The sequence below is a fragment of the Argiope bruennichi genome, chromosome 2, assembly GCF_947563725.1.
Source record: "Argiope bruennichi chromosome 2, qqArgBrue1.1, whole genome shotgun sequence".
Classification (NCBI taxonomy): domain Eukaryota; kingdom Metazoa; phylum Arthropoda; class Arachnida; order Araneae; family Araneidae; genus Argiope; species Argiope bruennichi.
In genome coordinates, this window is record NC_079152.1 from 143,282,210 (window position 1) to 143,294,936 (window position 12,727).

Here is a 12,727-nt window from a genome sequence, read left to right on the forward strand (position 1 = left end):
TTCCAAGTAAATACATTAATATGAGTGAACGGTCGTTGCTTTCACACATGCTATCTCGAATCAAAATCCATGCTAATTTTCCTATCAGTAGACTGCCTCTAGCTTTCTTAACAGGAACTGACAGATAAAAGGATGAATTTTTGAAACGGAAAATTAAAAGTGATTGCATGAATGTGCAAAGTTAATGGGGATTATTTTGAAATGATGAATGAGAGATTTCAGGCTATTAAGGCCATTAATTTTGCAATGTATCATATAAATTTCTTTTTAAAATATGTGGAAATTTTCTACCACCCATTGCTGAGAAAATTACAGATTAACTGATTTAAAAAGAATTTGCAAACTTGATTTTTAATTGTGAAATTAAGTTTTGAAATTTAACTGACTCAGAATGGATTATAAAATATTTTTCTTTTTCACAGAAAAGATTTGATTTCATCTAAAAGTGATGCCTTTAGTTATATGATCTAGTTTCCATATTCAACGACATTCTCCAAACATTACCTTTTCAAAAGAAAAAAAAAGAGCTACTTCATGTAAATCCATTGTCGCTATTCTAACATTCAATAATAAATAACAAAATTAATTATTAATTAGCTCTAACTAAGTGAAAAGTCATTAAAAACTATTTATATCATTTAACTAGTATAAAATGAATAATAGTTTCAAATAAAAATAAATTTCTATTATTATTTAAAAAAATTTTTAAGTAATTGTTTTCGATCAAGATAAGTTTCATCGTTATATCTGCTTATAAATACTGAAGAATCTGTATTAATAATGCCCTGTAAGAGATTTCCCGTGACCAAAATTTTCTCTAAGTGGTCGCACACACACAAAAAATCATTGCTTATTTCTTCAGAAGTTTTTCTTTAGGTTTTCTCTTTTATTATTAAAAATCCTATTTGAAAAATTAGAAAAACACTACTTATTACAATTTTTTTCCATAAATGAGAATTTACTAGCTAAATGTATATAAAATAAGTAATTTTATTACAGAGCAAGCGAACAAAAGTTTCGGGTGGGTTGTTAAAAACTAATTAACATATTATTGAACATCATAAAATCGTTATTAAGTAATAAATCTGAATATAATTTTTCTCATTATTTGATTTAAAATCTTTCACTATTTCTTGTAATGGTTTTTATAAATTCTTCACGAGAAAGCTTAACGTTCACATTCACAATTATTAAATCCAAGCAGAATATTTTCGAATGTTTTAGAATATTAAGTAAACCATAGCATGCGGATTCAAGTAATGCTGCCAAAACATGGAAATAGCTCTAGACAAATCAAATTTGAAAATATGCAAAAACCTTTGAAAATATGCAATGACATATTTGAGACATAAAAGTTTCCACAAACTTTTAGAGAGCAAAAAAAAAATTCCAATGTTGCATTTTTCCGAAGTTAATTAAAGTACTTTATGTATTCTGCAATAGAGTAGAATCGTTTTAATTTTTTGCAATAAGTTTTAAGCATTTTGGTACAAAACTTCCAGTAATGTACCAGAAAACTAAAACGGTAGTTCTAAACCAAAATATCAATCCATTTTATAAGACTGCAAATAAAATGGTAATTAAACGTAAAAAAGATCACCTACATAAAGTGCTTAAATCGTCACACTTTAACACGCATTATCGGATGGTAGTTAGACTCCAGTGAAGCACAATAAACAAATTCCCGTCTAATGAGGAGATTACTCCCTTAATCTATTGCACGCATGGGGAAAAAAAAATTCTATAGAAAAAAGGTATGGTTCGAATTAAAAAAGAGTATGCGAAATTGAAAGAAACTTAAATATTATCGAAATTAAAAGGGGTGATTAAAAAAATGATAAAAAGACTTTCAATTGCAGTTAAATAAGTAAGTGACAAAAAAAACGTACAATTAAGTTTAAGAAACTAGCTTGGGACAATGATTGTCGCGGCACTTAAAAAGCTTCAGGATTAGAAACGATGAGTTCAATGACTTTCATATAGTGGATTTTTTTTCTTTCATATATCAATCTGCATTAAAAGAACATACAAGTTCTATCCCATTTGGATAAATATACTTTCTGAAATATCGTTTGACGATTTTGTATCTAGTAGGAATTTCTTTTTCAATTTTCCGCATTATTCATATGTTCGATTTGTTCACAGCTCGTTTTCTTGTAGGCAATGAAGTAAGTATACAATTTTTAAATTTATTGAAAATTTGATAAAATTTCTCAGATAATGATACATTTTTGCGTCTTTGTGCTTCTTTGACATCCTTATTCCTCATCTTTGACACCTTATTCCTCAGACTGAGCTCTTGAAATTAAATAATAATAATAATATGACAACGTGACCGACTCTTTGCAGCATACTATGTATGAATAAAGTTTTAGCGGTGAACAAATTAAAATAAAATAACGCATATATGCAAAACTGCATTTTGCAAGTCCGCGTATTTTGATGATGTTCTACATAAGAAAGAAGATATGACATATCTAATAATTTCTAAAAATGCGATATCTGAAGAGAAGTGATTTGTTAAAATAAAATTATTTACCTCTATTGGTCCAAGTTCCACATTATCATAATGAAAATGTGCACATTCGTCTAACTTAGGAAATCTACTCGTTGCATCCGAATTCCTGAAAAATTAAATTACATAGGTTCAATAAACACAATTGTTACCTTCTATTAAGAGAGATCAAATAACTTTACTAATTTAAAGTTTTAAAAAAATGGAAGTAGCGGATAAATAACTGCACATAAAATGCATTTCAGGAAAAGTATTAATCAATTTTTTTCTCATATTAATCGGAATATAATATGCAAAAATTTTGTCATTCCTATATGCATAAATAATTAGAGATATTTATATGCAGTAAATATTATATATATTTTTTAAAAATTAAGAATAATACTTCAATTAATAAGTTTGATTTTACTCCTGTCAAATGTACTCCAAAATAAATAATTTGCAGATATAAAAAGTTTAGCAATTGTGATTTATTAGCAGTACAAAAGTTCGTAATTATATAACTGCCTTATTTGAATATTCTTTCTATATCCAATAATTAGCGAAATGGAAATTCTACATCCCCCCCCCCCATCTGCGATGGCTAATCCATTTTGGAACTCGTTCGGGATTTTCACTCTCATTACAACATAACCATAACTAGACCATTCTCAATCAAAAGTGGTTTGGAGTTCTAGAAGAATCATGATCAGAAATGTTATGCAAAAATTTTCCGGAAGACGAATCGTGACTACAATTTTCAACAAGAAGACTTCCTATAACATATATATTTAATAGATTAATTTCTCTATTAAGGTAGAATATATTTCCAATAAAATATTTTTTAAGCAAAAAGTTAATTTCAATGAATAATTGCATGATTTATATCGGCTTTTCTTCTTTAGAAAAGAACTAGGCGGTCTGAAGAAACCTGTTTGACTACAAAATACGAAACATAATTTCATCGTTTAAAGGAGCAAATATTTTCTTAATAAAAATTTTATGATCAATTTCTACTGAAATTTATTCAATCTTAGGAAAACAGTCTATCATGTTACAGGAGTAATCACAATTAAACTTTTTTTTTTACAATTATTACAAAAATTGCTCAATTAACTTTGCTATAAAGCAGTTTGAAATAAGTTGCTGCACCTATAAAGCAAAAAACTGGTACATGGAACATCAAATAGCATTTAAAAACAAAATACGAGAAACTCGTATATTTTCTTTAGAAATAATTTAATCGCGATCGCAATTTTAATAACACCAATCTGCAAATAAAAAAAAACTAACTAAATTGAGATTTCTCCTTCTGACTATGCTTCCACAATATAGCATATTTGACATTTGACCTCTCCCAGTTTATCCAACTGACTCGAAAAATATGTATCTTTAATTTGTATAGATACCATAAATTAAATTTCATACACCTAGTACTATAGTGTTGCACAACATTGTATAATATTAAATAATACAATATTTTACATTATTATGCAATAGGCACAATAATGGAACAATAATAATGCTTGTATATGTAGCATTTTTGAATTATATTTACACGAATAAATAAATCAAGAGACATTTACTTTAATAGTTTCTCTCCTGAATAGTCAGAAAAAGTGATAAAGGATTTCTTATAAAATATGATAAAACTTTACATCAAATGTCATTCATCCAACTCGTTGCCTTTTTTTGAATTTCCGTGTTCAAATACATTCAATCAGATCGACTTTTGTTTGACGGATTTCAATGAAGTAAGGAAATATACTATTCTAGTATAATTAACATATTTAATTTCATTCTTATAGCTTATTGAAATCTTAATTATCATCTTCACATTATCATCTTAATTATCATCTTGCTGATAGACGTAATTTAAAAAATGAAATTTTCCGATGCAGAGAAGTCAAGTTCAAAAATTCATCAAATTCTTATGTTCGAAATTTTAATGACTAAAATTCTTTATAGACTTCATATACGAAAAAAAAAAATACAAACAGAAAACATCAAAATACACATTTTTTTTATCCCTAAAACGATTTTATTAACATATAAGCAACGAATTTTGATGAAAAATTCATTTCATCTTATGACCTGAACTGCTTTTCAAACTATCGCCACTCTCCTAAAATTACGGAATTACTCTGAAAGATGCAAAAGAAGAAATAATACTACGAAAAGAGTACTGAATTGGTACCATTTTGGGAAATAACTCGACTCGACAACGACGCCGAAGATGCAAGATTTATTGGCAAGTTTTATGACTAGATAACAAATAAATCGTATGGAACAACACAGAATTATATTATAGAAAAAACGAAGCTCTCACATCTTGTTCTTTTGTTCACTTTGATAAACGACCAAAAGAAAAGTACGATCAATATTCATTCCAACCCAATTTAAAAGGACACCGCAAACTCAAGCATCGTAAAAACCTCCAATAACCGCAACAGTATTCAAATATTTATCAGAATCAACCCTCCCTCCTTTCATTAATTTCCATCTACAAGACAAGGGCGGGGAAGAAAGGTTGGGAAGAAGATACCCAAATGTCTTGAGCAAGCCATGACAACTAAATTTTTCCCTGACATTATGCAAATTTCAGAAGTTTTCGGAAGTTTTCGATCACGATCAGGTAAAAGAGTTCTTTATTCTTCTCTGTGAACGCAAGTTCATTTTTGACAACAATTGGAGGTTATTGACACCTTGGAGAAGATAAATGATTTTCAGAAATATTGTAGAGAATTCTAAGTTAAAATTATTCTCTAAAATATTTCCAATCACACATGGCACATAAATTTGTTTAGAAATCATCGAATGTTTAGTCCGATTTTATTTTTAATAAAAGAAAAAAATTATGGTTCATTTAAAATCATCTTTTAGAAATCATCAAATATTTAATCCAGTTTTTTTTAATAAAAAAATAAGATGCATTTATAATCTGCAAAAGTGGTTTCCTCGAAGTTTTCTCTCATACTCTGTAAAAATGTACCTGAGTATTATTAACCGCATATCGTTGGCGAACAGTAGTAACAAAAGAAACTACTGTGTGATCTTTAGCGATTTCTATGCAAGTAATTGCTAGAATGCAGTTAGAATACAAGTACCAGAAAACCGAATATGCAATATGGACACCTTTATTTTAAGCGAAAACCAAAATTTGACACAGAGAAAATTGACATATTTAAAGCATTGCGTCTTTGAGTTACCATATTTTTATGCTTGTGAAAATACAGACCTACAAGTGGTCAACTCTTTGACGGATACGGGTAAAAATTTTAGATGATAAATCTAGTATCAAATTTAATAAATCTAGCTCCTTTTGTTTTGCAGTGACTGTATTTTATTTTTTCGTCCATATATATATATATATATATATATATATATATATATATATGGACGAAAAAATAAAATAAATATATATAAATATATATATGTATTATATATATGTAATATATATATATATATATATATATATATATATATATATATATATATATATATATATATATATATATATATATATATATATATATATATATATATATATACTTTTGATTAGTGAGATAGACTTCCTTTGATTCAATTGCCATCGATATTTGATAAAATGTATATATTTTATGTAAAAACCATACACAAAATTTTATTCGTCTAGCTTAAAGTCTTTATGGATTATCGTGTTCATAGATGAACAGACAAAAATATGCTTTTTTTCCGGTGGGGTGTACTCAGGAATGCCTTAAACTTAGAGATTCTATGAAATCTGGAGATTTTGAAAATTACAATACTTACAAAAAAAGGGCATCGATAATAATATTAATAACATTTATTAATATTATTATTAATTGATTGGTGTTATCTACTTAATATAATGTTTTCTTAATAAAAGACATCGCATTCGATAATTCAATACATCTATTATTCTAAAACACAATTTTCTCTTCATGGAACATTCTTTCTTGCCACCCATACCGTAAAATTCTAATATAATGCTGAATATAACTATGAAATTTAAATGTATTCTGAACGAATGCATATCCCCTTTTCACATTACTTTAACAATTTTGCGGAAACACAAATAAAAATACATAAACAAAAAAAAAATTAAACCTAGCTTCTGAGTACCAGAATAACCTGCGCATTTTCATTTCAACCAATTCAGTCAATATTTCCTTATATGGCATCTAAAAATTTGTAGCGTACAGTTTTCCTCAATAAGCTGTAGTTTGCTATATCGATTTTATTTTGAAAGCATGTTCCTTTTCGCATTCTCGCTTCTGCAAACTAATTTACATTCACCTCCACGCAGAGATTTTCAAAAATCGTCTGCTGCAACATGTTTCCTCTTTACTGGAATCCCACTTATGCCATTAGAATAAAACAGCATCAGTTTCCTCGAATGGATTTTTCTAGGCAGAAAATGGTTTCCTCTCAAAGCCAGCAGCCATTTTCTGCTTTAAAGGAAGAAGTTTCTTCGAGGGAAAATGTGTAGTAGTGTTTTCACTGGACTGAAGATAAAGAAAAGGTAATAGAAAATCAAAGTTTAGTTTAAAATTTTAATGGAAGGAATATAAAATCTGGAAGGAATTTGATAAAAGCTTCTGAAGTCGAGAAATTTTCTTAGAGTCTTAAACAACATTTATGAAATTAATGGTCCGCGTTTAGCTATTATTATGAGTAAAATTACAAAATCTATATATACAAATACAAAATCTATATTCCAAAATATAAATATAAAAATATTTCAAATAGAATTTGAAATTACTTGAAATAATTTTTAAAAACACAGCGCATTAATGAGCTAAAAAACATGAATGTTTAATTTTAATTAGTTTTTTTAACTTCTTACATTTTAATTTATAATTTATCACTGAAAATAAATGGAGTCATAAAATATGTTTTCTCAAATACCATATATGTGTCCCCACCTTCATGAAATCAAATATTAATTATAGTAATTGATGACCTGGCAATCAAGTTTTCATAATTTTGAAATAAAACAGAGTTTTTAAGAGCATATTCAACAGTGCAAAATCCAATATCAAAATTTTAGCGTATCAGGAAATAAGTGAAAAATGCATTGTAAACTTGTCTGAAACGGATGAAAAAAATTAATGTTTCGTAAATATGGCCATTAATTTAATCTAACTTAATCAATTTTAAATTACAGGATATACCAAAAGATTATGGCAGTCCGAGTGGATTTCAGGATATACAGAAAAATTAATAGAAAATATGTATATTCTCAAAATTGAATTTTGATGAAAAATACAATTTAATATACAAAATATTATATTTTTTACAATCAATGTAAACAATTGGATATTCTATACCGACAAAATAGTATTGATTAAGCATGCGCCTAATTTTTAATTCATTGGTATGATAAATTGTCTAACAAGTAAGCATTTCAAAACCACAATTTAAAATATAAAAAAAATAACTAAACAAAATGGAAATCTAATTGGAGTATTTTACATTATAAAGAAAACAATTAACAAATAATTGAAAAATAAATCACTAGGAACATAAAAACATTTATCATAGAAGATAAATCTAATATAATCCCGCGCACGAGAATATTTGTTGCACGTGATGAAATGTTTTCCCAGCAATTCATTATGAAGATAAGAGCGATGTTTACGAAAAAATACAGAAAAAGAATAAAAAATCAAATTCATGAAATAATGTAACTGCACATTTGAAAAACAAAGGAGAAAATAGGAAAAGAAATGAAATTAATGAAATTAAAACTGGCTGAAATTATAATTGAGTTTGCAGAGGTTAAATTTCAGTTATGCATGTATAAGATAAATGCTTATACGAATGCTGTTGATGGTCACAACAGACAAATAAATTATGGTTGTTTACATTGTTAATATATGACTGTATTCCAATACAAAAAACAAGGGTAGGGTCTAATACATAAAACTGAAATATTTGCTTACTAAATAATAAGTTTAATATTGAAATGTAGTTTTTAAGAAGATACCTAAGAACTAATTCTAAAAATGCTAATTTGCGCAGTAATGTATATAAATTAAATTTAGTAAAAAATGCATATTTCTTTATTTATAAATTCAAAAATTAATGTAGCAGCTAAATAGATTAGAATGGCAAATGCTCAAACGTTGTCGTTCATTGATTCGAAAATACGAAAATCAGGATATATAGAATTAAGTTATGAAAATACTTTTAGCTTCAAGTTTTCAACTTCTTTTTAATTCCTTATTTGCGATATCCTGCAAATAATGGAAAATATTTCTCAAACCTATTTATATTTTTAAATCAAAACGTCTATCAAGAAATATTATATATATATATATATATATATATATATATTCTCAATAAGCAGTAATATAATATCAAATTTTTCTTATTGAGATAATTAAAATATTAAAAATGGCTCGCAGTTGCTAAAAAAATTTGGAGAATTCATATAAATTCTATTTTGCGTAAGAAAAGTAATCTTCATAAATCAATAATCATCCGACCATACCGATATGCGCCATATTTTTGTCAAACATTCGTTTTTCCCGAAAGATCAAAATTTGTGTTTTGACATAGAAAAAATAAATTTCAACTGCCTGTCAGATCAATTTTCCTTATACAAAAGAATATGTTTACTTTTTTAATTCTAACATATTTACTAAGCTTCAGATGTATTTCATGCTTGAAAAAAAAATAAAGTTTTCGATTCATAGAGCGATTTTAATAATATAAAACAAATCACTGTTATAAAAACTTTAAATCAGCATATTCATAAATTAATTATGATTATGATTTTTCTATTTGAGATCTAAAAAAAATATCCAAACTAAATCATTTTATAATAGTTTGCAAATAATTTGATAATTGGATATAATTATTTGACACTTATTTTTAAAGGTAAATAAATTAAGTTGCTAGGTAAATGAAAAAAATCAAATTTTAAATAATATTAAAAATAGTTTGACATAGTAAATAATATAAAGCTATAAAGTGTGAGCTAACTCTCATAAATTTAGAAAGTAAAACAGTTCCAGTTATTATTATTAATTCTAATTTTAAGAATATATACACTCGGGAGATAGAAAAAAATATATCTCAGTAATATAATTATATTACTTACACATGTATTAACGTTACATAAAACAGATATGACGTAAAGGATTAAATTTTGAATGAATGAATAATTAATAGCCCCGGCGGACAAATATATTCTATTTTTAATCCAACCAGTTAGATTTTATGAAAATTAAATACAGTGAAGGAATTCGCAATTCTGTTTATAAAGACAATTAACGGAAAATATTTTAATATTATTTTTGTACTTCAAGCCGATTGCGGAACCATTATTAAAAAGTCTTAGTTAAATTGATCTTTATAGTTATTTACAATTTTAAAGAATCAGACAACATTTCAATTTCCAAATTTGATACACTAATTTAAACGGTCTTTTTACCAATTGTTTAGTTAAAAAAATATTCCATTAAATATTTTATTTGAACTAAAGTTATCAGATTTCCTCAGCTTCGACCCAGGCACTAACTAGAACGGGATTAGCTATAATATGCGAACATTCAAAATCTGAAATTGCTCGTATTAACCGTCAGGATCTTTTTTTCTCGTTAATGACACTAAAGATACCATGATCCTATTTACGAGGAAAAATGCTATTTAATAAATATCTCCATTGAATGACGATAACGAAAAAAAGACATTATATGCATTTTTCATTAAAATATAATGATTGCGCTTTATGCAAATAAAAGTTGGAAAACTGAATCTTCAGATTTTTTTAAACTCCTTCTTCTTTTTCAAAATTAATTAATAGAGATATTTTAACCGATATAAAGACTAACTATCTCAAGTGTTATAAACAGTGAATGAAAGTGAAAACACAGTCCAACCCCCCCCCCCCCCCAAAAAAAAAGAAAGAAATCGTCATAGCAAAGAAATGGCAGATATCACAAAAAGTTTCAGCTGCTAATAATAATTAATTCTAAAACTTTTCTTTTGTTTTTTTTAAAGTAGAACTATACACGCGTGTAAAAATAGGCTGGCGAAATACATTCGATTCAAATTGGAACTGTCTTTATCAATCTATCAAATTTATTTTATTTCCAATCAATCACTTATCAAAATTCGATTCAAAGGCCAATTTATCAAAATAAGTCAAACGATAAATATTGTAAATAATGATGAAAATTATAGATTCATAAAAGTTCATCTCTGGAATGCTGAATGTAGCCCTCTTATTTCGCTAACAAAATGAATCATTCACAATGTGATAACTCAAAATTAGATTATAGCTTTCAAAAGAGTCTAAGGTGCACTTTTCCAGTGACATATTTTGAAATAAATATGAATCACTGAAACCTTATATTGTAATCTCCATATCTATTTATAAGTGGTTTCGATGTGTGAAATTTCAGCGAAGAACAATATTCGAATTGCTATTTTATCTCGTTTCGCAAACGTTTCGAAAATAGGTCAATTATCATATTACTAAAAGAAATCGTTGTAAGATTTGAAAAAAAAATCAGTCAATGCACAAACATTTGTCAAAAAACAATGAATTTACAAAAAAAAATGTCCATTCATCAAGTTTATTCTTTTACAAGAAATTTAATGCATTCGAATGAAACAATTTCTAATCTTCTAAAAATGAAAATTACTTTTTTTTATCTTCATCATAGAGCTTGTTTTTCAAAATCAGTCAAATTGTTCAATTATTATTTTAAATAAATTCACAAATATTCAGAGAATTTAAATCTTTTGTATATCATATTTTAAATCTTTCTAAACAGGAAAATGAAATAGCGATATTCGTACAGATAAAATGCAAAACTGGAACTAGAAATGAACCGTTACATTATCCAAAAAAGATTCGACCCGGATATACCCAGAATCATAGCACCATGAATTGTTCAACAGTTTTGGTAATCAAAAAACAATCTTTTCCCTTAACTTCCCATATAGGACTATGAGATACTTGACAAATAGCACTTTTCAAAAGACATTCAAGCGTTACATATCCTTCGATTTCCTTTCATTTTAGATTTCAGGCCATGTTCCTTGGATGGAAAAAATACGGCATAAAAGTATAAATATGAAAAAAAGTAAAAGTTTACACTTTTAAATGTTGATATAAAGCATTCTTTTCAAAAATTTATAAACTCAATTGCCAATGTGCACAGTGAATTGGAGTCATAAAAAGCCGTGAAAATTAAAATCTTCCTAGTCAAAAGTATATTTTACATTGATGACACCAAAAAATTTCCTAACAGATGCGAAAGAGTATTGCTTTTTTATCGCCAGATTAACTTGATATATCTTTAAGAATAAATTCTTTGATGCAAGCAAAGTAGTATACTTAACTTAATACACACACACACAAATGCACTAGTATAATTCAAATAAAAAAAACTCACATAAATTGCTGCAACTTGTGTCATAAAACTCATTTATTGCAGCTTAACCGCATCTGACATATAATAAATTTTTAGAACGCAGTTTTATTTCTAAACAATATTATACCTTACTGTTGCCACAACTTCTATGCTGAAATAATGCAGTTAAAAATAATCAAAAACAGGAACTTGTATCACTCGAGGCAAATAATCTCACCTCAAATAGAAAGATAATCGTTTGCATTAAAACCGTTAGATAAAACAACGCAAGATAATGGTTTTTATTAAAAACGTTTTCTTTCGCTCACGATGTACTTTTCAGTATTATTTGTTAATATCACGGTTTTCCAATCCATTCTTCTTTTTTTATATCTTCGCTTTCTTAAATTATATTGGGATTATTTAAAATGAAGCATAGAAGACTTATTTTTATTTTCTGACATTTTTTATGTTTGTATATAACCAGTCGTTTTAAACTGGAATTTGTCTCAAAGTGTAAATAAACTCTTTCATATTTCATCAACTATCTTCAAATGGAATCGTGCAGTTCTCAGAGCAAATAAATCGAGAATTAAGTGTATATAATGCTACACGATAAATATTGTTATGTCATGCCAAAACGAGAAAATCTATAACATATACGTTGAAAATCTAGTTAGTAAGAGTATTTAATTATGCATTTAAGAGATCATTAATATATCTTTTCTTGGAAGTAGACTTTCATCAGGATCGCTTCTAAATAACTTAATTTGATATTTGATAGCCTATCATTATACACTTAATATCGGGATTTATTTCAGTATTAAGTCTAGCATTAAAACCTATTTTACTTAACTCA

General features: G+C 26.9%; 1 protein-coding gene across 5 annotated transcripts in view; it reads right to left on the reverse strand.

Annotated features, from left to right (window-relative positions):
• LOC129956526 (uncharacterized) overlaps positions 1-12,727 on the reverse strand; it is a 232,153-nt gene that overhangs the window by 71,762 nt on the left and 147,664 nt on the right. For all 5 annotated transcript variants that reach the window (XM_056068458.1, XM_056068452.1, XM_056068472.1 and 2 more), the window contains one exon: positions 2,540-2,624. In XM_056068458.1, the coding sequence (XP_055924433.1) occupies positions 2,540-2,624 (85 nt within the window). The remainder of the gene's footprint in view (positions 1-2,539; positions 2,625-12,727) is intronic.